This window comes from Microplitis demolitor, chromosome 4 (genome assembly GCF_026212275.2).
Source record: "Microplitis demolitor isolate Queensland-Clemson2020A chromosome 4, iyMicDemo2.1a, whole genome shotgun sequence".
NCBI classification, from domain to species: Eukaryota; Metazoa; Arthropoda; class Insecta; order Hymenoptera; family Braconidae; genus Microplitis; species Microplitis demolitor.
This window is the reverse complement of record NC_068548.1, coordinates 18,644,771-18,670,831: the sequence shown is the minus strand read 5'-3', so window position 1 is coordinate 18,670,831 and position 26,061 is coordinate 18,644,771. Positions and strand designations below refer to the sequence as shown.

Here is a 26,061-nt window from a genome sequence, read left to right as displayed (position 1 = left end):
TTTGTAAAATTTCGTTATTAATTTAATATAAAACGTAAGAGTTTTATTCACGTATTATGACAATACTAATTGACTTAATTACTATTATTATAATTGTTATTAATTAATTTGCTTTTAATATGCTAGTCAACAAGACACGAAAGAGAAGTTTTTTTTTTTAAATAAAAAATTTTTTATAACCACATCAATTATTATCTGTTGAGTTATTATCAAATTGTTAATTATTTATCGCTGTCATCGTCACTACTATTACGATAATTATATGTAACAATGCTCAATAAACATTTTCTACTATAAAAAAAAAACGTCAAGACCGTTCTATTTTTATTTTTAGAAATAATACTTTATTAATAACTTACTTATAACGTCGAAGTTTACTTTAAGAGCTCGTTATTGATGATGTTTATAAATAAATTAATCACCTGTCATCTGATTATTAATATATTTAAAACCTTCATTATTAATTCATATTTTTAAATTAATTATAAAAGAAAACTTTTACTCTATAAAGTCATATAGAAAAAAAAAAAATTATAAGAGACGTCCATTTTTACTCATTTATTTTTTTATAGTTGAATTATTTTTATATGATGCTAAAGTTAGCAGATGATTAAAAATTTAATTTAAAGAATAAAAAAATATGCACATGTGGGAAATTAAAAGAACTATAGAAGCAATTTTTTGAAATCTTTTTTTTTTTTTCAATTTATTGTTTTTAAAAGAAAACGGAAAATTATTAGATGTCTGCTTATTTACGAATGTGAATGTAGCAGACATCAGACAAATTTAAAATTATAAATAAATAGGGTAAATAATTTAAAAAATAATATTTATGAACAATGCATTTATTAACTTCAAATTTTTTAAAAATTTTATTTTATTAATTATTTATTCAATTTTATTAATCATTTCAAATTTGTCTGATGTCTGCTACATTCACACTCATGCTTATTTCGTATCATATTTTTATTTATATTTATTATATTATAATTATACAAAAGTATGACTTTTTTTTCTCAGCATAATTATGAAAAAAATAAATGATGTTATTTCACTCTCCCGTGTAAGGAAAATTCATTCCAAAAATGTTCCTGACAGTGAACTTCCTAAATGGAGTTGAACACTCTAGTGTAGACTTTTCTTGAAGGTTTCTTTTTTTATTTATTTTTTTTGACATCTTTTAAGTAAAAATTATTTGAATTAACAAATTTTTTAGTTTATAATTACTTCCAATCACTCATTTTTTGAAAAATTTTTGAACAAGTATAAAAAGTGAAAAAAAACGAACCCCGAAAAATTCTAATAAAAGTCAAAAAATGTTCATAAATATTTTCAAATCATTTTTATTTTTGCCTCATATCTGAATAATTCTAGTAAGAGTCATAAATGTTCATAATTCCTAATTAATTCATTTTTTTCTATGATCCTGAAGTTAGCAGACAATTAACAATTTTCGGATTCTTTTTTCAACAATTAAATTTGAAGAAAAAAAAAAAAACTAATATGCACATGTAGAAAATTCAAAAAACTACAGGAGCAAATTTTTCAAATATTTCTTTTTTTATAATTTATCATTTAAAAAAAATCAAAAAATTATTAGAAGTCAGCTATCTTCAGTATCATCAATAAACTGTCAAATCAAATTAATTTTGCTCAAAAAATTAAAAAAAAAAATGCGCAAAAAAAGCCTGCGAGTTTGAAATTTTTCTTTCAAATTTTTTCAGTTTTACAAATATTCAATTTATTCAGAATTGTCTCAATTTTAAACGTTCACTGTCATGAACATTTTTGAAACGAATTTTTTTTACATGGGTTTTTAATAAATTTAAAAAACCCGCGTCATTTAAAAAAAAGAACATGCGCGAAAAAGACCGCCCTCTACCAGAATAAAATAATCAGTGTTATGTTGATTGTTGAAGAGATTGCATATTATTGTTTAACAAAATTCTTGTTTACAACATAAATTAAATACAATTATCAATATAAAAATGTTTGTTACGTTAGGGAAAATATGCAATGCAACCGTAAGTATTAAAATTTCAATAATTGTACCATTTAATAACAACAAATGAATTTAACCTAAAATCTTATGTAATAAATATAAATTATAATTTGTTTATTATTTGATAGGCACTGAGAAATATTAGACAGATTCAAACCTCAGCTTTTCGTGCATCCGATCATCTTTTTGTCGTAAGTAATATTTAAAAAAAAACTATTAAACATTTAAATAAAATAACTCCGATTTAGTAGTTATTGATTGATGACAGTCTTATCTGACATGTAATGATTGTTAAAAAATTACAGCATCGTGATTCAGAGCAAGATAATCCCAGCATCCCATTTGAATTTAATGATGCTAATAAAAAACGAGTGGAAGCAATTCTTGGAATTTATCCAGAAGGTCACAAACGCGGCGCAATGATTCCTCTGCTAGATCTAGCTCAGCGTCAACATGGATGGTTACCAATATCTGCTATGCACAAAGTTGCTGAGATTTTAAATGTATCAAACATGAGAGTCTATGAAGTTGCAACATTCTACACGATGTTCAATCGTCGACCAATGGGAAAATATCACGTACAAATTTGTACATGTACTCCATGCTGGCTACGTGATTCCGATTCAATCGTTGAAGCTGTAGAAGCAGCAACTAACTGTAAACTCGGTGGTACATCTGCTGATAAATTATTTACTCTTTCGGAAGTTGAATGTCTTGGAGCTTGTGCTAATGCTCCAATGCTACAAGTTAATGATGACTACTATGTATGTTAATTATTATATTTTAAAATTAGTTTTAACTATTACTCATCATTTAATAAATTTGATTTTTTTTTTTTAGGAGGATTTAACAGCAGAAACAACAAAAGAAATAATAAATAAATTAAAAGCTGGTGAACGACCACCGCCAGGTCCACAAAAATCTCAACGATTTGCAGCAGATCCAGCTGGTGGGCTTACGTCATTAACAGCACCACCACCTGGACCTGGTGATTTTGTACGAAGTGATTTGTAATAAATAATCAATTAGATTATAAAAAAGTTAGTCTACTTTATTATATTACATATATAGGTATCTATAAAAAACAACATTTATCAATATTTATCAGTGTACATATTTATTAATTATACATCGACGTTCTAATTAGCTAATTGTCTAACTTAATATTTTTTAGTAAGTAATTCTGTGTTATTTTCAGATAGTAATAGTTAGAAAAAATATTTGAGTAACTTAGATAAAAATATTGTACATGTACTAGATGTGAAATTAATGTTTAGATGAAAAAAAAAATTTTAAATAACTTTTCTCACATAAGTAGAGGATTTTCTGAAATGTAGAGACAATTTGCTAATTAGAATGCTGACATATTCCTTTCAAATGCAGTAATCCCGAATTTATTAATACGTAGAAGTAAATAATTATTTATTTATGACGTCCGAATGTGCCGCGGAAAATATTAAATTACCAAACATGGAAAAACTGACGAGTGTGAATGTAGTAGACATTAAATTTAAAATTAATAAATAGAGTAAATGATTGATAAAATAAAATTAAAAAAAAATGGGCATTTTCAAAATTTTAAAATTAATAAGTGCATTTTTTAAATTATTTACTCTACTTATTTATAATTTTAAATTTATCTGATGTCTGCTAGTCGCACTCATAAAAACTGCGGGAATTTTAATTATCGGTAATGATAATAAATAAAATAAAAAAATAGATAATAAAAAATATTTAATAGAAAATTATAGGATAAAAAAGGGCTCGAAAGATTTATGATAATACATACAACCAAGTAGATTTGTTTTTTTTTCTTTGACGGAAAACACCATAGCGAGCAATAAAGTCTCTAAGGGTCATAAATGTCGCGGATTTATTTCTCTAAGGAGGGTTTCATACCAGCGACAATTTTTACAAGATAAATATCGCAATGAAGAATGAGGGAAAAAAATATAAAATCAAATAAATAAAAAATACACATCTAGGGTGAAAACATCTGTTACATTAATCCTAAGTAAGAAAATAAAACAAATAAAAAAAGCCAATGAAAATAAATAAATACAAATACACAAAAAAGTAAGAAACAACTCCAGTAAAAGAATTACACAAGACTTTTTGCAGGTGAGATCTTACGCACAGCTTTTGATCCCCTGGATTTTATTGGGCGGGGTTGTGGCTCTCTTATTTATTCGAATTTCTCGCGCCTGCGTTATCCTACAAACTGTTTATATACATATATGTGTATACATATCCATGTCGTTGATGTAAAATAAAATTAAAAAAAAAAAATGTATGAGTAGTATTCTCATGAGGTACATCTTTTTAAAATATATTTCTGTCACGGAATAACTACGGTATTACTCATGAAATTTGAATCGACTTGTGATCATTTTACCGTTGAAATTATCATCGAGTATCGTATTACTTCTTGTAATAAGTATAACTTTAAAAACAAAATAATAAATAAATAAAAAAATGAATTTGACGTAAAAGAAGAAGAATATGAAAAAGTTTAATAATAAAGTAAAAAGATGATAAATAAGTACGTGATAAACATGAACAAGTATAATAAATAGTTAAAGTTTTAAGAATAGTAATTAAGAGGTGAATTTTGTCTTTACTTGTGGCTCAAAAGTTTACTAAATACTAAATAAAAAGAGTAAGAAAATATACATTTTAAAAGAGAACGCAGGCGCTTTAATGTATCGTCTTCTTTCATTTTTCTCTGTCTATCTCTTTTGCATATATATCTCTGTATACATATATATAGACAATTCCTCCCACTATAACGTTCTCATTTTCTCCCTATACAAGTCCTCTAGTTTTCAACCCCCGTCGTAGGGAGAGAGCACAGCATCCAATACTGAGGCGTTAGTTCGCGGTACATCGTCTACCCAGATTGATGTCAACCGCTCCGTTAAATTATCACTATGATAACACACCCTCGTACATAAACTGACGATCATTCATCACTTTATACGCAATCTTATTTTAATAATTTTAAATTTACTCACTTAGCTAATTATTTTACTTTATTTATTTATTTCAAAATTCAATTAACAAATAGAACATAGAATAAAAATTAATTATTATCAAAATTAAAATTTTAAAAATATTAAGTGAAATTTTGTATAGAATACATAATTTGTTTACATACTGGAGTCGAGCGATCTGCCTAATCTCAGGATGTTTATCAGGGTAATGTATAGCCTCATCTGTGTAGTAATTGCAATTGCCCGTAATAAAATTGATCGTTTATCTTGATACGAAATTGAGGTCGTGTGTTGCCTAAAAACCACACCTGTACATTTGCACACATGTAAATAAATATATACATACATACATATACCCTATTAGTTAATCACTTGGAAAACTAATTCGCTGATTTCGGGATTGAGATAAAATTTATACGATTTATTTTATTTTATATTTTTTTTTGGTCATGTTAATACTAAACCGTTAAATTTAACTCACTAGATCCGTGACAATTTTAGCGGTTGATTTATGGTCAAGACCTACAATATCCGAGTACTTGTTTCAGTTCGTATCATCGGGTAATAAAAAAAATGTTAACATACAAAAAAGGGGTAAAAGCTAATGTAAAGTCATGAGAGAATGATCAAGAGTTGTAGAGTACACGAGAAATAGAATGATAGATGTGTTGAGTGTTGAGAATGAAAAGGCAATGGGCGTTAAAAGCGATGAAAGCACTTTAGACGAATGATAGAGAGAATGAAAAGAGCGCTTATTTTATTTGTTTTATTTAATAATAATTATATACAATTATTTGTTTTTTCTCTTCCTTTTCTTCTTCTTCTTCTTTGGATTTATGTACTTTTACCTGTTTTATATATAAGTATAAATTATTTTTTATTTGCTGATGCAGAAATCGTTTTACTATTAAAAATTCCCAATGCAATTGCGGTAGATTGATATTGAGTTGTAATTTGTATTCATCAGCGTTGACTAAATTTCAACGAATATTGAATGATATCGAAAAGATATATCACAGATTAAATTTATTTTCATTATATTACTTTTTGTCTATCATATTTTACTTATACATAAATCATTTAAATTTTTAGCTTTGAAATTAATCAACTATTTCATTATAATGAAAGTTATCGTTATCACCCCGTTTAATTATTAAATGATTGATTGATACTTGCAATTGAATTTTATTCGATCATGGAATATATTATCATGCTGTTATTGAATTAATTATGAGCTATAAATTAAATGATATTAAATGCATGGAACAATTAACATTGTAATCTTATCAAGTATGAATCTGGAGTTATTTACAATTATGTTGCAGATTTAATTAGCTTTTTAATTAGTCGTCAAGTGAAAGAGTAGTAGATAACTGTCGTGTTAACGCCGGAGTATTAATCTCAATCTCTAGAGTCGAGTATTACTTTATTTAAAAGAAGATGATAGTGAAGATGATTAAAGAAGAAATTAAAATACAAGTTACTCGAAATGAAGATACTATTTATTTGACAAGTAATAAAACATAGATATGAATGAATAATAATCATACTATTTAACTCCTACTATTGTGCTGTTTAATTGTACAATGAGGATCTTAGTGTTTTCATTACTACTAAACATCGCAATACAAACCAGTAAGTTAATTGTACATACATATATATAGATATTGTTTTGTATAGTTGTACAATTTATGTTACAATGTGATAATTAAATTTATAGACGTCATTATAGCTGCTCACTGATTTAAGCCAACATAATTATTATTATTAAATATAACTTTTAGTTGACTTAAAGTTTATCGGAAATTCTTCTTATCTTTTCATCAGTTTCTTATTCTATTATAAATTACAACAAGTTAATCCAACTTTATATATTTTTTTATATCTTTTTCGTATTTTTTTTTTGTCATTATTACTTTTCAGACTACCCGTCGGCTACAGTTACCGCTGAAATGCTTCAGCAACGATTGGGTGTCAATTCTATCGATAAAAGTCCAACTTCAAAACCTATATCAGATATTGACTTACCACCAACTTTACCAATGATCTTTGGCACCGAAAATTCAACTATTATTTATGCACAATCGGGTTCCACGGCATTACTGCCATGTATTATACACAATCTTGGCGACGGAACAGTAAGTTTTAGTTTTTGTTGGTTTTATTCTTTTATATGAATACTCATATTTTTTCAGATCGATTATTACTACTTTAAATAACTTTTTAAAAGTTTTCTTCACTTACGTATAGTTTCTTTTTAATAAACATAAAAGGGGAGCTGAAAATTGACTAGAAATTTTCATTTTAAATCGAAAGTTATTATATATATATATTTATATTTTTTTTTATACGTTAGGTAGAAAAACACTTTTCAAACTCAATTTAGGGTAAAACCTAATGGATTCACGGTAAAGAAAATTTCTCCTTTCACTATTTTGTTATGAAGAAATATTTTTTTAAATTATAAATTATTATTTAACAGGAATGAAACTTAATATTTATAACAGTTAATTAAGTAACCATTTTTTTTATTACACTGAGGGAAAAAATAACTTTAAAAGTATTGTATTTCTTTTTATAAGAAATTATATTATTGAAAATTTTCAATCTAATTTACTTTTAGTGAAAAAATTTTACGATTTCACTTGAAAACATTTTATCAATTGAAGAATTTTGAGTTCAACTCGAGATTTGCTGATCATCATTTTTTTGGGATTATTGTGAATAAATTTCAATTTTCTTCTGCTAAAAAAATTATTCATCTTAGATTTGAAATCAATATTATAATTTTTATTGATTTACTACTTAAGAAAAAAATTTTTTTTTCCGTGTAATATATAAAGTACTAAGGTATAAGTTTTTAAAATAACAGTTACCAAATTGTTGTCACTTTAATTTTATTTTTTTTGAAAGGTATTTTTTTTAAACTGACGAAAAAAAGTTTTTTTTAAATTTTAGTTTGTGAAAAAAGAAATTTTGTGGAAAGTTTTTATTATCAAAGTAATATCACCAAATCAAACTTTTTTTAAATTTAAAGATCATCCAGAAAGTAAAAACATCATCCAATTACTCATACCTTGTCGCGTGTGAATTTTATAAAGCTTTGTCTTATGCGATCAGGTTTTTTCAAACATCAGTTAGTACTTAGGCCGAATGTTGTATCTCGTCGTAATTTTGCTAAAACAGATACTCTTCTAGTTCCATTTGCTGACACAACAACTTATCAAAGGGTTGCACTTTATGGAACTCGCTTACGCTCCAAGTTACGACATCAGAAACATTAGATTAATTTCGAAGTAAATGCTACTTATATTTGATAAATCTGGAAGAAAACCAGTCAACCCTTGAAAGAGTAAACTTTGGTATCTGTTGAAATGAGTGAGTGAATGTCTGAAAATTCTGTAGTCGGAAAACTTTAATTTATATAGTATTTTCTTGAGCGTACATCGTAATTGTACTCATTAATAATAATAATATGTATATTTATATGAGATCACAAGGATCAGCAGCTCCATGATCATAAATATATAAACTGAAATAAAAGTAATTATTTGTGTGATTTACGGAATTCGACTAATTAATTTTTTAATTATCCTGAAATGGTTCTGAAAAAAATGATTTCTAGAAATTGCGATTTTTTTTATAATCTATATTATTAAAAAAAAAAGAAAAATTTTGTTCCAGCCATTTCTATATAATAGAATAAGTTGATGTTGGTATCGTTGAAAAGATCTTGACTTGAATTCGTGCCTTTTCATGGTTTAAACTTTTTTTTTATTGCCAAGTATAGAGATGAATCGATTTATCTATATCATTTGAATTACATTTAAATTACGCGAGTAAATAAGACGATCGTATTTACTTTCTTTATATAAATTAATATTTTAATTATTCTGTCACTGAATATATAAAATATTATATATATATAAAATATTATATATATATATACATATATATTAGGGTTCTTCGTTTCCGGTAAAAGTATTTTTTATTGTTGCTCATCAAGCAAAATATTGTTTTTAATGCTAAAACAAAAATTCCTGTCAAGTTTGAGCTCTTAATTCCAATCCTAAGTAATTTACATTTGATTTACAAGATTTCCCATTTAAAATACACGTAAATTAAATAACTTTTTTTTTAACTTTCTAATACTCAGCTGCGTTTTATGATATCGACGCGGGTTTGATCGCAAATTGTAGGGCATTTGGTGTTCTTCAAAAGTGCCCATAGTAGCTTAGCTGTAATTCTAGCTGTTTCACTGATGTCCGCTGACGAGTCATTTTTCGTATCAAATTGACCTTTATTGGCTTGCAGAACGTTAACCAATAAATGCACATCAAAAATGTTAATAAGAATTTTATAGAAATTTTTATTCCCTTCAAAGAAAGTTTTAGGAGTCAAGTCACTAAAGTCAATAGTTTCCGAGTTATAGGAGTTTTAATAATTTAAAAAATATAATTTAAAAAAAAATGACAATTGCTATTTTATTTTCTAAATTATTAAAACACCTATAACCCGAAAACTATGGACTTTAGCGACTTGACTCATAGGGCTTTTTTTGAAGGGAATTCAATTTCCTATAAAATTTCCATTTACATTTTTGGTGTGCATTCATTGGTTTACGTTCTGCAAGCCAATAAAGGTCAATTTAATATGAAAAATGATTTCCTCAGCGGACATCAGTGAAACAGCTGGAATTACAGCTAAGTTACTATGGGCACTTTTGAAGAACACCAAATGCCCTACAATTTGCGATCAAAACCGCGTCGATATCATAAAACGCAGCTGAGTATTAGAAAGTTAAAAAAAAAGTTATTCAATTTACGTGTATTTTAAATGGGAAATCTTGTAAATCAAATGGAAAGTACTTAAGATTGGAAATAAGAGCTTAAACTTGGCAGGAATTTTTGTTATAGCATAAAAAACAATATTTTGCTTGATGAGCAACAAAAAAAATACTTTCACCGGAAACGAAGCACCCTAATATATATATATATATATATATATATATATATATATATATATATATATATATATATATATATATAATCAAAAGAAAATAAAAAAAATTTAGTCTATGCCATATCTTCTATGATAATAAAATAAACAAAAGATTATAGAGTAAATTTTAGATTATAGATTTTAATAAACCGTAAAATTCAAATTATATTTTATAAATTTCGTAGTAATACTCAAGCAATCACTTAGTGTCTGTAGGTTTCTCGTTTTTATTAATTTCGAATAAAATTTAATGAAATTATTGTTAAATTATACATAAAATTACCATATCGAGAATTCAAAAATTTATTTTGTCCACCAATTTAATCAAAAAAATACTTTTTCAATTTTTTTTTTTTTTTGTAATTATCAATAACATAAAAAAAAAAGAATCTCCCTTCATTATCTTAGTTGTATATTCTATGATTTTTAAATTAAAATGTAATATTCTTTATTAATGCGGATAAAAAAAGTACACTTCTAAATTTTAATTTCGCAAAACGCATTAGTTCAGAGGCTTATTATTGCAAATAATCACTCGATATAAAAAAGTTACGATTTAAAAAATTAATACATTTAAAAATGAGTGATAAAAAAAAAATGTAAAGTTTTTAAGGTTCCCTATAAAAGAACAAAACAACTATGAAAATCTCCTGGTTTTATGATAAGCTCCTTACAGTCGTCGCAATAATATATATTTAATCATTTATAATTAAATCATATATATTTCATATTTAAATTATTGCTGCTTTACACTTTTAATTTACAATAATTCGTATTGAAATATAATCCACATTTAATTTCAAATAAATAATTACTACTATTTGTTAATAAAATAAAATATTCATTGGAGAATGTGTATTATGTAGCGTCGGTAATTTATTTGACGTTATGAAAAATTGCAGGCTGATATGAATCGTTATAATAAAAATAATTGGAGTTACATATTTCTAGGTCAAAATTTACATGATAATAATAACAATAATAATATTATTGTTAATAATAACAACAACAATTTTGACATATTTATCTAATATCAAATAACGCGTTAAATAATTCAAATAAATATTTATAATCGTTGGTTATTAATTAAAAAAAAAAACCATTGTTACACACTTTAATATTAATTTAACGAGTACCTTTAATTAAAAAAAAAAATATCAGCATAAAAAAATTTAATTATGTACATCTGAGGTAAAATATTAAAATTTAAATTTCTTTGTGTAACACAATAAAATTTTTTTATTTTCATTTTTAACTATTTCATAAATGATGGAATAAAATATTGCACGGTATTTCAATGGGAAAACATTCATTGCATTAATTAATAAATCGTTTCACTGAGTAGAAATTCTGTTGTATTTTTTTTTAATTTTATTTTATATTTTTTTTTGTGTTAACCGAGAGTAGAAATTTGAAAGCGATAGTTTGATTTCATTTAAACTATTGCGGTATTTTTAGTAGTTGTGTAGTGGTTGTATCATATGTATACATATATATAAATATATACGATAATGATTTAAACAATTTTAGCTCGAACACATCGAGTGCCGCGAAATTTAATACTCGTGAAAATTACCAAGTATTATACGCATATGATACATATTACCTTTAAAGTCTACAAAGTTTATGTGCATATATATATGAAAGTTAATATGTTATTAATATATTAAATTTGTGTTAATATAAAATAATTTATGTATTTAATTATTTATTTATTAAATATAAATTTATTGTTTTTGAATTTAAATTTGAATTAATACTTGAATTATGGGATGCGAAGATTAATGAAATGAGCAACTACCAAATGGAGTACCAGAGGTAGATAAAGTTTAGACGTATATTACAATGTAACAAGTAAAGAGCGGAATAGCAGTACCCCATCTGCCCAGCCATGAAAATTGAGTTACTATTGTACCTTATGGCTTGAGTGTTTCGCGAGGTAATAAACTCAACCGTGTTTTAACTAGTTTTACCCCCAGGCCAATCCACCATGGGTAAAAATTCTGTTATTAAGAGTTGCCAGTCACTCCCCGGCGCGAATAATAGTCAAGTTTTTTTTTAAAAAGCTAAAAACTTGTACGATATAAATTATTTTTAAAAAAATTCAACTATGAATTTAGTAGTTTCTTTTTTGCGGTCTCTATTATTTCTTGGATTATTTTGTTTTATAATCCTTCCATAATAGTTGTAACATTATTTATTTAATTTTGTTAAAACTTAAACTTAAACTTTTAACAAAAGATTTAAATGTTAAAATAAATCATAAGAATAAAATTAAATTTAAAGTTTATCTATAAGAATACTTATAGATCAAGTTTTATCGAGGAAAATAAGACGATTAATAATAAAACTAGTAATGAATTTAATAATTTAAAAGTATAATTATATTCATATTTTATTCAAATTTATTGAATTATTAACTGTTACTTTAAAATATATTAAATTTAAAAATATTCATTTTATATTTATTTGAAAAAATTTTTTTAATTAAAACTATTATTTCACAAATAATTAAATTCATTTATTAAAAATCATTTAACGCAATAAATGAGAGCTCTCATTTCCAACAGTTTCAATTAAACGATTAATTTTTAATTTAACCACAGCCATTTACTCTCGTATTTTATTTAATTATACAAAATTTTATCAAAAACAAAAAAAAAAATCAAATTAAAACTTTTTTTTTTCACCAGTAAATTCATGAGTATTATTAAAAAAAAAAACTCATGGAAATCGTTGCAAACTGATTAAAACAGATAAAAAAACTAGAAAATGAATGTTAAACTCAACAACTTTCAAACTTTCTGAGTAGAGAAGTTAAAAAAAATGGCATTAAAACAAATTTAACTATTGTACGTTTAATGTAATATGATAATTTTAATATTCCTCTTGAACTTTATTTGTTATTATTATTATTTATGTTTTTATTTTGGTTTTTAGGTAAGTTGGATAAGAAGGAAAGCAGTACAACAATTGTTAACAGTTGGTCTGACGACCTATGCAAGCGACGGACGTTTTCAGGCGATCCACTTTCATCACAGCGAAGATTGGACTCTTCAAATAAAATACGTACAGTCTAGAGATGCTGGGATGTATGAGTGCCAAGTGTCCACTCATCCACCCGCAAGTGTATTTCTGTTCCTCGAGGTCGTTGGTAAGAATTTATTAATGGACTCTACGACTGATGGCGGTTTGTCTACCCTTGCTTTACGTATATTCTCTCATATAAAATCATAAAAATTATATTTATATTTTTTATACGTATATACACTTACAAAATAATCCTTACTTAATCATTTTTTCTATACAGCATTTATCTTAACTATTTCTGATATAAAATTATTAAATAGGGAGTGCGAATTGTTCTTACTTACAAATTATTCGGATCAAATTAAATCGAACTTCGGATTGAATAATTCCAATTATTTATAAGTTTTCGAATGATTTGTAAGTTTGTGAATTAATTGTGAATTTTCAAATAATTTGATACTTGATAAATTATTCGTAAATTCTCAAATTATTTAAAAATTTACGAATTATGCAAGATTTCCTTTTGATCGATTTAATATTGTAATATTTTTTCCAATAATTCAAATTTTTGTCAGAGGTAAATAGACACGAATCTACGAAAAAATTAATTTTGGTTACTTTAACAACTAAACTCTCTATTAATTAAAAATTGAATATTTGAAAACTGATCAGAATTTTCTTTATTCGAATCGAGTAATTTGAAAAGTCAAAACTAATTTGAAAACTTTCAGATAATTCGAAAATTGACGAATAATTCAGAAAGTTTCAAGTTATTCAAAAATTTCCTACGTAATCTTATCGATTTGTTCGAAAATTCGAATTATTATGTACTTGAAGATCGGAACGTTTTTCGCCCAAAGAAAATGAAAAAATTCATGTAATTTGATTGCTTAAGGGGTAGTTCCGGAGGTCGGGGATGGCCTAAGATTATCGGCTGACATATCAGCATCTATATGCGAAACATTTCAAAAATCTAATCATCCAATAGACTTTTTACTTTCCAATTTTTTTTTTCGTTGCGCGAAAAACGTTTCGATCCTCAGATACATGGATTATTCGATTCGAACACAATTCGCACTTCCCTATTACACAGAGAAAAAAATAACCTTTAGAAATATTGTATATCTTTACAAAAAACTATGCTATTGAAGATTTTCAATTCAATATATTTTTAATGTAAAAATTTGAAAATTTCATTCAAAATCATTTTCTTAATCGAAGAAATTTGAACTCAGCTCGAGATATTCTGATATTTTTTTTTTTGGAGTACTTTAAATAAATTCCGATTTTCGCTCAAAAAAATTATTCTTCAACTTAATTATAGAATTAATAATAATAATGAAACAATTTTATTGATTTACTACTTTCGAAAATACTGTTTTTTACAAAAGTTAATTTTTTTCAATGTATCAAGCAAATATTGCCTTGAGTAAATACCAATTTGTACTAACTAAACAAACAAATAATTTACAGAAGCAAGAGCTGAAATAGACGGTCCGGCAGAAAAATTCGTACGTCCAGGCAGCACCCTTCAACTCCATTGTCAAGTTAAAAAATCAACGGAAGTGCCATCATATTTTTTTTGGTACCACAACTTCCGAATGATAAACTATGACGTCGATCAAGGAGTAAATGTCAGTACGGATCTGACGAATCGTGAAAGCTGGCTCGAAGTACCAAGAGCATTAGACAGACACTCCGGAAATTACACCTGCGAGGCAAGTAACGCCCAGAAAGCACGTGTTTATGTTCACATATTTAATGGTGACAATCCAGCGGCGATGCAACACAGTCTTGCGTCAGGACGATCAACTTTTCTTGCCACACTTGCCTGGCTCATCATTTCCGCCGTCCAAACTACTATTTACTCGCGACTAAGAATTTTTTAATGACCACACATACACCCACCCACAACTCCATTATTTTCTATATATATTCTGCTCGACTCATCTGCATTTTATTTTTTTAATTTAGCTAAGCCCTTTTTTATTTCATTTCATTTTATTTCCCGACACAACAGCTAAATAATAATACCGCAACCTCTATTTAAACGTGTTATGTAAATATATAGTAATTAAATGCTAATTTTAAACCTCTATCTCGCACGTATGTACTATATTAATAAATAATTAATTAAATAATTGTAATAACGTTTTTAATTTTAAAAAAATACTGTTTTTTTTTTAGCGTTAATGTTATTTTTACTTTTAATATAAAGTTGATTTGATTTAGCCGTAAAGTGATTTTAGAGGCTGTATTATATTGATAAATGATATTACGCCCGTGAATACTATGCACAAAGTTGCTATTTCCTTCTTGGCATTTTTAATAAACCAATTTTTATTATAACCATAGCATTGTGCGAGCATTCCAATGAAGAAACAAGCAATTCCGAGAAAATTGTGAATAAATTTTCAGATAACAGCTCGTATAAAACTGTTCAATTTAACGGCTGAGAATACTGTGATCCCGACAAAGGGATAATGCACGTAAGCACAATTGACGTTATTCCTAAGATTGCATGAGTAGATTTAAAATGGTTATCTTTGTTTTTAAACATAACAATTACACAGCAATACTAAAGCAACCACTAAGTTGCTGTAAATTCCAATTTATATTGTGGATTCTACATCGTAAAAATCGATGTGACAAAACATTATCTTCTGTCATGACCAGCAGTATTTCAAAGATTAATAAAATATATACTGTTGAAAAAAATCTGAAAAATGATTGACCCTGCGGACTCATTTCAAAAATTCCCGCTGTTTTTGAATTCAGAGCTCAAAAACGTCATTATTCGTAAGTTTTTAAGTTCTTCAAATTATGCAACAAAAACCAAAAAAAAAAAAATTCTTTTTCAATTTTCATTTTTCGTAAAACTCGTAAACTACTCAACTGATCGACTCGAAAATCTAATCAGTTTTAAGTCTTAATTTTAATGATCTTTTTCGATTACCGTAAAGTAAATTCAAATTGATTGATTCGTTTCAAAAATATCATCGGACAAAAAGTTTTCATACGCACGGCCGCACGTTCGTCCATCCGGAAATAGAATAACTTCTTAGGACTTGAAAAAATCGATATCTGATGAAAACTCGATTTTAGAAAATCGCACCGAAACTAATAACTTTCGTTTTTTTGAAAATTTGAATTTTCATGGCGGGAAGTTTAAAATATACCTGTATTAATATCAAACTTTTTTTAATATATATATAAGATGATAAAAAACTATGATATGTCAGGTATGATATTCCATGGGTTCAAGTCTTTAAAATGAAAGCGTATAATGCAAAGCTAAATTAAATTTTTTGTCAACTATATTTTAATCTCTGCAAGACATAAAGTATTGGAATTCAAATTAAAAAATGACGTATTTTTTTTTTAAATACTTCAACCCCTTTGTTTAATTTCTTCAATATTTATTCTATTGTTTGATTCAAAGACTTTATATTAAAAAGTTATATATTATTAATTAAAAATTTGCCCGACGGTACAAAATTCAACGTGAATATTTAATGTCAATATAATTGAACTAGTTAAATAAGAAATATATCGGATAACCGGTAAAATCATTAATTGGTTTATTATATTGTTGTCAATATAATTCCATAATAATCTTCTTGTCTTCTTGAGATAACATTTTTCGAAAACAGATTTTAATTAAATTGTTTAATAATTACGGTTATTAATATCACGAGAATTATTTTATTATTCAATTAGTTTGCAACAAAAGCTTAAAATTGACTGGTCCAATAAATAAGTCTCCTATTAATTTGCCTAAGTGATTGATAATATTAAATTATAATTGAGATAACTCATTTGATTACTTGACAGTTTATTTATTTCGGTAATTAATCAATATCGGTTGACTTTAATCGGTAAGAATAAATGAAAAAAAAAAAAATAATAAATAAATAAAACGAAAATGACAACGCGAAATTCCCGATTGAAGACAGGAGAACAAAATAAAAATATTAAAAATAACAGATTGAAAGATTTCAAAGCCGGATATTAAATTTTTCCAATACTCAATACCTGTGTCAATCATTTTAGTTGTTTGTTTCTTATATTTATATTTTTTATATAAAACATTTCGTTGCGCTACTTATCGATCGCGGTGCTCATGTTTGCGGCTAATCCAACTGATACTCCGAACAATATTTAATCATATCAAATATATCTACTAGGGGTGTGCGAGTAATTCGAACTTACGAATTATTCGTATCGAATTTACTCGAATTATTCGATCTGAACTTTGAATACCAAATAATCCGAAGTTTTGACTATTTCAAATTTTTTTAATTATTTGTGAATTTTCGAATAATTCAAAAATTTGCTTTCGAACGACTTAAAATTGTAATACAGTCGACTATCTGTCATAAGCCTGGTCATATTTACGTTTTGTTACATACGTTATTATCCCGATTTGTCTAGTGCTCATAGCACTAAAATTAATACTTATTTTTTTACACTAATAAAAATTATAATGACAACGGTATTTATTATAGTAATAAGAATAATAATTTAAGTGATGAACATAATGTTCAATAAAATTTTTAAATTGTAACAGAAGCTGTAATTGTAATTAATGATTACAATTATGACTTATAAGTTATATTTTACTTAATATTAATTAAATTACTATCCGCGAAAGATCGATAGTAAATTTTCATCATTAAATTTGATATTTTGTTCGTGTTGTTAGTTTATAATTTAGAGAATTTTAACGGAGACTTATAACGGGGTCAGATAAAAAATTACTTAGAGTGGTTAAGTAGGGAAGAACTGGACTCAGTATCTGCCGATTGCGGGGAAGAGACTTATGAAGGGCAGGCTTATGACGAGTTGTCGACTATATTTTTTCGAATAATTCAAATTATTGGCAGAAGTAAATTAGAGCTTAGACAAAAATGCACCCTTAAAAAGTTACAAATAATTCGAAAGTTTACGAATAATTTAAAAAGTTACGAAAAGTTTAAAATTACTCGAATTATTCGATTCGAACCCGATTCGCAAATCTCTGATATCTACTAAGCGATATCAACTTTAAATTAAATATTATAAATTTATATGATTGTTTTATTTAAAAAACTAATTATTAAAGTTAAAGCTTTGAATATCATAACAAATTTAAAGATTAAGTTTTTTATTTTCTTGACTTTGTTTTAAAAAGTATACAAAAGCTACCGGATGTTTCCTCTTTAAATATTTGACATCTGAGATCCAAGTTGTGTATGCAACAGTAAAATTGAGACTGTATATGAATAAATAAAAGTAATAAGACTCTTCGTGGGTGGTAGGGATTGACTCTATATAAAAGATAATACTATTTCTTCATCGATCATTACCCATCATTCATTTATGACAATCGTCTTCCTGATTTAATAATTCAAATATTATATTATTGACAATCTTAAGTTTACAAAGATTTAAAATGAATAATAAATTTATAAAAATTGTACTTATGATGATTTTATCATCAACAGCTTTAGGGTAAGAATTTTTAATTATTTTAATTTAATTAGTTAAAAGTATTGTTAAGTATATATTATTAATACTAACATCAAACATTCTAGGCGTAGATTGGAATTAGAAGGTAATTGTACTTGTGCAGCTATTGAAGTATCAGGTCTTGAACCCATTTTAGAACAATCCCTTCAGTTTAATGTTGTGTGCAATGAGGAAGGCATTGATAAATGTGAACGTCTATGCATTGCTCTCGTAAGTCTTCAAACTTTGTAATCTTTAGCATATATATATTTATATACATTAGGGTGTTTCAAAATAAACATTTCTTTTTTTTTTTAAAGTGTTATGGTCTTAAAAGTTAGTCTTAGGTACTGAAAAAATCCTCCCAAAAGAGCTTGAAAGCTCAATCCTGCTAAGAGCTTAATCAATATTAATTTTCTCATTTGAATTACGTGTAAAAAAAATTTTTTTTTGTTTTTTATATATAAAAGTATTTAAAAAAATTTTTTTTTAAAATCAAAGTACGCGGTCTTGTAGCAAATTAAATTCTCTACAAAAAAAGCTCCTCAGTGTTTTCTTCGTACAACTAACAGAAAAAAAGTTATAAAGCTTGAAACAATAGTGAATTGAAAAACTTAACGTAAAGATAATTTCCGGATTTTATTACGTGTACATGTTTATATGGTGAATCTATATGCTATGTATAATCAGTAAGGTGTCTTATAAAGATTTCTGAAATCTTACTTATTTTCCGTATTAATTTCGAAAGAAAAATATTTTTTTTTTTAAGAATTAAAATTTTTTTTCTTTCTGTATTTTTAATTTAAAAAAGGGTCTGTTTTGAAAGTAAGGAAAATTTTTCCCATGTGTTCAAAAAATAATTGACAGATAACATTAGTTCAGATGAAAAAACCTAAATTTCTATTTAAAAAACTGTTTAATGTAATGGAAACATGAAGTTATACTATTTAATATAGTTGAAAGCTTCATAACTTTTTTTCTGTTAGTTCTCCGGAGAAAACAATCAGGAGCTTTTTTGTAGATAATTTAATTTCCTACAAGACTGTGCTTCGATTTTCGAAAAAAAAATTTTTAATACTTTTATTTTTAAAAAACAAAAAAAAATTTTTTTACATGCAATTTGAATGGGAAAATAAGTATTCGTTGAGCTCGTAGTAGAATTGAAATTTCGAGCTGCTCTCTTGGGAGGATTTTTTTTATACCTAAGACTAACTTTTCAGACCATAAGAAAAAAAAGTTTTTTTTCTGAAACACCCTAATATATATATATTAGGATGTTCGTTAAAAATTAAATTTTTATAGGGCATCCGAGAAAATTAAATTTTTAACGACGACCTTAATATATACGCATAGTAAAAAAAAGCTCACTAAATTTAAACTAAAAAACTTAAATCTAATGAGTCAATCAAAAATTTTGAAAATTTGTAATAAAAAAAAAGTAAACTCTTTACTTTTTTTCTATAATTTTCTTTTTCCTCATTATGGAAAATTTTATAACAGAAAATTAATGACTTCCTGAAAATTTCATCTCTTATGAATTTTAAAGGCCAATAAAAATTTTTAACTTTCCCAAGTATTGAAAATTATTAAGCGATCTCTTATACTTTTATTCTCGATGTAAAACTTGGTAAGAATATTTTTTTTTACCATACATTAACTTTTTTGAAAGAGCGTAAAAAAGGATAAATTTATAAATACATACATATATAAATATATGTATTTATGATGCATTATTATTGATTTATTATAGGTAAGCGCTGCCAAAGATAAAGGTCCGGAATTGATTTGTGATAAATTAAAGGGTCATGTCTCAAATATGCATGTAAGTAAAAATATTTTTCATCGTTTATTTATTATTATATTATTAAAATATGTATAAAAAAAAAACATTCAATAATATATTGATCTTTTATGAGTTTTCTATTTAAATCTTATGTATAAAATCAATACGAAATGAAATTGCAGGTGGGTCTTTATACACGAATTTGCGACGCAAATGCATGGAAATTCTCAGGACTCAAAATTCCTAATCCAATTTGTTGTCACGAGGGTAAACCAACTCAATGCGGTGATACTCAAGAATAATTCAATAAATTTAATTCAATAGATGTTTTTTTGTGAATATTGTCAAAGACTAAGATAGTATCACATGTAAAAAAGAAACCAGGCAATAAAAACCGGCTTACGAGTATTAATATTTTTTTTTTATCCACTGCTATTAATTTTCATCAGCTCATTATTTATAGTTTCCCATTTACTTTCAAGTTCTCCAATAGCTTGCATGATATCTTGATAATCTGTTAAATTTTCTTGTTTTACTTTCGTAATAACAGACTGCAGAGATAATTTAGCGCTACCTAGCATTGATTTTTTTTTAACATCATCAGTATTTTCGCAGCAACGTAAATAAGTGTCTGCAAGATTCGAACACAATTGTAAAACATTTTTTGCAGTTGAAATGTTTTGGTGCCACCGTGAATCGACGACAAAAGAACGATAAGCTCTCTGTAAATATTCAGTGGCTTTTTTAATAGCCGTGTCTGTGTTTTGAACAACAGTTAGTTCTGCGTAAAGTTGCAGTAATTCAGGATCGTTTGGTACTGATGCATTTATGCGTCCAAAGAGCGCCAGAGCTTTGTCGTAATTCTTTTTAACCGGCTGTCCTTCATTATCATTGATATTGTTACAAATAGCATTGGTTAATATTCTTAGTACTTGATAATCAATGTGCGGAGACTTTTTAAAATCTAAAATGCGGTGATAACACTCAATAACATCTAAAAAATATCCTAAATCAATACTAACGACCATCAAATTATCCCAAACTTGCCATACATTGAAATCACATTTAACAGCATTCTTAAGAGAATGCCAAGCACGTGGTTTGTTTCCTAATTTTATATAAACTTTAGCTAAATTATTCCAAGCTTCAAAATTTTTCTGTTCAAGTTCACAGTAACGTCGGTATGCATGAGCTGCAAGTTCCCATTTTTCACTTTGCAATGCCGCGAAACCCAAACGAATCCATACATTTTCTTGTATATTATTCAATTTAACAGACAATTCTAAATGTGGTATCGCTTCGGAATATCTTTTTCTCTCGAAATAATAAAATCCCCAATGCTTTTGTGCACGACTGCTACTTCTATCAGACAATTCCCATGCAGTTTCATAGTGACTAGTGTCCTGTTCAGCATCACCGAGAAGACACCATAATTTAACCGTTGGTTTCTTTGATAATTCTTGTCGAATAACTTCTGCAGCCTGTTTTTAAATTAAAAATAAAAGTATACTTACTATTATAGTAATTAATATTAATTAAGCCTAGCTAATAATTGAGAGATTTTTTTAAATTTTACCTTGTGACGTAGATCTAGTATTGTATAACAAACAATAACTTCCTCCCACAGTTTCAAATTTAGATAAAGATCCAGAGCACCTTTTACTAATCCTAAATTTAACATAGCGTCTGCCAAGTTTTGTTTGAATATCCAGATGGGCTTCATACCACTTGCAAAAAGAAGATTTGTTCTATGAAAGACACTTGGTTTTGATTGACTGTATTGTCCTACGAGGCTTTCAGACTGGGATAAAGCTCGCTCTATTCCTCGCTTATCTTTCATCTCGAATATACTGCGTTGTCGTAGTGCTTCCATTTTCAGTGCCCAATTTTTAGTACCGTTAATTATTGTCTGTAATTATTATTTTACTCATTAATCAATTTTTAATTTTTTGATTATTAATTATATTATTATTATTATCTTAACTCTATAAACGGAGAAAAATGGGAGTAAGAAATTTAAGAATTTTTATCACGCGGTCGACCAAAAAAATTATTATGCTACACTAAAAAAATATTGTACACTGATTGATTCTCCAGAAATTTTGTCAGATATCAAGTTCAATATCCGGACTAAGAGTCTAAGGGAGAAAAGACTTAAAAATTCTATACTCCAATAAATCGTTTATACAAAACGGTTCCAGAAATAGAATTTTTAAATCAGTAAATTACTCGAAATCGGTAAAATTTTTTGGTGGGTCTCTAAATACATTCAAGAAGTCAATTCGAGTGGAAATGGAAAAGTAAAAACTTAATCCACTAATTAAAATATATAGATATCCATATTTATTATTTACGGTTCATTTCTTTTTGGGTCATTGTTATTCTTTTTGAAATCTTTTCTTTTCTGTTATTCACAACTGGGATAAAGCGGATGAATACAGCCGAGTCGCGTTATAAGTCCGCCTACAGGGCTGCAGGGGAATGTAATTCTAAGAATTCCTGTACCCCCACTTCTGTTCAGTAGTCGATTATACTTCCCTTACTTTACAAGTGTGTGAGAGTGTACGTGATTGTTTTCATAATCACGTTATAAGTCCACCCCATTGATTAGTCTATTAATTTATAATTAACTATTTAATTAGTTATAATAGTACGGATTCTATGAGTATTACAGCAATAATATTTATTAAATATGTTATTAAAAGATGTATTTTGTATTTTAATTAAAAAATAACATTTAATTCGTCTCACCAACGTTCCGGTCTTATATCAAGAGACTGAAATGAATTTTTTTTTTTTAGTTCATGAAGGGGAATGTCTTCAAGAGAAATATGAGTTGACAGACTTATAACGAGCAGACTTATAAAGCGATTCGACATTCGACTGTATAGAGCCGCATAATAATTTTTTGACGGCTCAACTTCCTGTTTCAAGTTTCGTCAACGGCATAATAAAAATTCGTCTATTTTTTGTCTCCATTTTTCTCTGTACTATTCTAACTAAGAAGAAGAAAAAAACAGTATAAAATCTAATTAATTTTACATTTAAATACGGCATCGTTTCTTCCATAGCAAAGTCATCTATTGGTAGACTAATTTGAAGATGATTACTAAAAATAAAAAAATGAGTACTAATGAGCTTAAGTACTTGAATAAAAGTTTCGATTGTAATTATGATAATAAATTATTACCATTTAGCTAAAATAACAGTTTCTTCAATAGATCCCAATTCAACTTGTTTTATTTCTTCTGAAAATTTAACAGAGTCAAGTCTCAAATCATCCATTACATGAACGGAATGAGGTAAATCAGGACATACTTCAAAAGGAAATATTTCTTTTTCCGTTTTAATGTCTAGAAAAAGTTGTGGTTTTTCTTCTTCCTGATACTTTGTACGTTTTCCTTGTGCTCCACCGAGTTCTAAAGTTAACTTGGCAATAGTTTGCGCTTGCTTCAAATACTTTTCCGAGTCATTAATTCTTCTATATAATAATGTAAATTGTAATGCTTCGATATAAAATAAAGTTTCAAAACTTTTATATTCATCGTTATTCCAATCATCAAGCTTGCTCATTTTATCAATAAGTAATTCTGTTTCATTGAGTAGAACATCAGATTCCTCATCTAAAATCATTTGATGGACATAGTTTGATCGTATTGCCCACCAAAGTGATGTCGGTAAAATTTGCTGGAGTTTTTGATTCGTAAATATTATCTTTGATAAATATAAGAGCTCTAAATACTCAGTATTATCATTGCACTGATCACCGAGTGTAAGTTCGCGATATGCTTCCTCATTTTTATTGTTAACTAACCAGTCAATGTTTTCATCAAAACTTATTGCTGGCCCAGTCCAATTGTGTTGAAGAAATAAATACAGAGCAACAATACCTAGACGTAACCAGTCGGTATAATTACTTGGATCATTATTTATTATTTTATCTATTGTTGTACGCAGATTGTCATCTTCCAATCGATTTTTTAAATCGAGTTGATTACACAAATTAATTAATATGTTACTGTAATCTGAAATGTCGGCTTTATCTATTGAAGCTGCATGAAATAAAAATAATTATCAATTAAATTAATGATAAATTGTAAATTAGAGTAAAAAAACTTACAGTTTGAAAAAATAAATTCTGGAGAGTACAGAGTTTTTAAATCCATTTTATTTATTTATTTTTTTTTTACGATAAAATATTTTTGTAAAACGTATGGAATACGTGATATAAAAATTAGGTTATAGTTTTTTTATGCAGTAGAAAAAAGTTGTTTTAAATTGTCGGTAATAAGAGGACTGGACTTAACTACTGAGGTAGATATAAAAAAGTGAAACTGATCCAGTGATGATAAGATAGTTCGTATTTGTGAATTATGAGAAAAAATTATTGTAAAATTATACCACTAAGTTGGCGCAATAAATATTAAAAATAAAATTTATTTATTGAGTTATACACAAAATTAGTTTTGGATTTTTAATTGATGATAGCAATTTTTTGGTATATCAATCATTAAAAAATATAAAACTTCCGCGCCAACTTAATAATGGTTAAAATTATCTGATAGCTAGCTTAACCGTAAGTTAACTTCAAGCACAGCCGTATTCTAAAGGTAACTTTAAAGGAGTGTTGAAAAGCAAGTAGTTACCTTTAAGTTGACAGTAAATTGTCTGTTAACTTGAATTCAATTTGGCTACAAATGTTACTGTCAGAGAATGACGTTAAGTTAATTGAAAGTTTCACTTCAAATAGACGGCTAGTTTTTTTGTCAAATTACATTCAGATGACAGCAGTAGATTTGCGTCAATTTGCACGCAAGTATTATCTAGCCGAGGCTTACCAGAAACTTGTTGTTAAGCTAGTCGTGTATGCTTCACTGTAGAACTTGCTAATCAATTATATTTAGTGTGGCTATCAGGGTAAGTTTATCAGATTAAAAAATTCAAATATTTTTATATTATTATCTACTTATAAAAATAAAATATTTTATTGCAATAAAACGTGAAGAGAAACTAAATACACATATTTTGTATTATTAAGCAGTAAGTGATGTCTTCATAAAAAATATAATTGGTGAAGTTTTTATATTTACTACTAAATAAGGCGACAGGATTAAATATCCAAAACAAAATATTTATGAGAAAAATATTAAGATTCAAGATAATATTTCTATTACACACAAAACATCTGAAAAGAGGGCGAATTATGATTCTAATGTTGATGGTAAAAATGAATATGATTAATGACTTATTTGTCATATTTTTGCTGTTGATATTTCATTGGGAATATTTAATCATGTAATAACCAGTAAATGGTCCGAAGATCCGATTAGTACAAATAATTTAAGTTTTTTTAGTGCTTAACATTGATAGATAGCTCTAATAAAAAAATTCCGATTGGATCTAATTAAAAAATTCTAATCGAATTTAGTTAGAAACTTTCAATCGGAAGATCATCGAAAAAAAAATGATTCTGAAGTTAGCAGGCAATTAAAAATTTTCAAGTTTGCTTTCAACGATTTAATAAAAAAAAAAAAAACTGAAAATATGCACATGCAGAAAATTTTAAAAACTATAAGTGCAATTTTTTTTAATATTTTTTTTTTTTGTAATTAATTGATTTTTAAAAAATTCAAAATTTAATAGACGTCGGCTAACTTCAGTATCGTAAAAAAAAATTTTTTTCCGATTCAATCTGAATGAAAAATTCAAATCGGAAAATAACAAATATTTTTTTCCGATTACACTGAGAGAAAAAAGTATAT

The 26,061-nt window shown here is 26.7% G+C and overlaps 4 protein-coding genes across 4 annotated transcripts; 3 read left to right on the top strand and 1 right to left on the bottom strand.

Annotated features, from left to right (window-relative positions):
• The first annotated feature begins 1,877 nt into the window (after positions 1–1,877).
• On the top strand, positions 1,878–3,102 carry LOC103568293 (NADH dehydrogenase [ubiquinone] flavoprotein 2, mitochondrial). Its single transcript, XM_008545104.2, has 4 exons — positions 1,878–2,024; positions 2,131–2,193; positions 2,308–2,766; positions 2,843–3,102. The coding sequence occupies exons 1-4, from the start codon at positions 1,989–1,991 to the stop codon at positions 3,014–3,016; spliced, it is 732 nt and encodes a 243-aa protein (XP_008543326.1). The 5' UTR covers positions 1,878–1,988; the 3' UTR covers positions 3,017–3,102.
• A 1,786-nt stretch (positions 3,103–4,888) lies between these two features.
• Positions 4,889–15,118, top strand: LOC103568294 (uncharacterized). The gene is made up of 5 exons (XM_008545105.2): positions 4,889–5,200; positions 6,321–6,630; positions 6,919–7,133; positions 12,937–13,150; positions 14,500–15,118. Exons 2-5 carry the CDS (start codon positions 6,582–6,584, stop codon positions 14,913–14,915), a joined length of 894 nt encoding a protein of 297 aa, XP_008543327.1. The 5' UTR covers positions 4,889–5,200; positions 6,321–6,581; the 3' UTR covers positions 14,916–15,118.
• Positions 15,119–18,257: 3,139 nt separating this feature from the next.
• On the top strand, positions 18,258–20,601 carry LOC103568295 (uncharacterized). The gene is made up of 4 exons (XM_008545106.3): positions 18,258–18,519; positions 18,603–18,747; positions 20,267–20,338; positions 20,482–20,601. The coding sequence occupies exons 1-4, from the start codon at positions 18,461–18,463 to the stop codon at positions 20,599–20,601; spliced, it is 396 nt and encodes a 131-aa protein (XP_008543328.1). The 5' UTR covers positions 18,258–18,460.
• On the bottom strand, positions 20,340–24,564 carry LOC103568296 (tetratricopeptide repeat protein 27). Its single transcript, XM_014440937.2, has 5 exons — positions 24,420–24,564; positions 23,490–24,351; positions 23,342–23,408; positions 21,876–22,208; positions 20,340–21,780 (listed from the first exon to the last, which is right to left on the bottom strand). The coding sequence occupies exons 1-5, from the start codon at positions 24,463–24,465 to the stop codon at positions 20,722–20,724; spliced, it is 2,367 nt and encodes a 788-aa protein (XP_014296423.1). The 5' UTR covers positions 24,466–24,564; the 3' UTR covers positions 20,340–20,721.
• Positions 24,565–26,061: the final 1,497 nt, after the last annotated feature.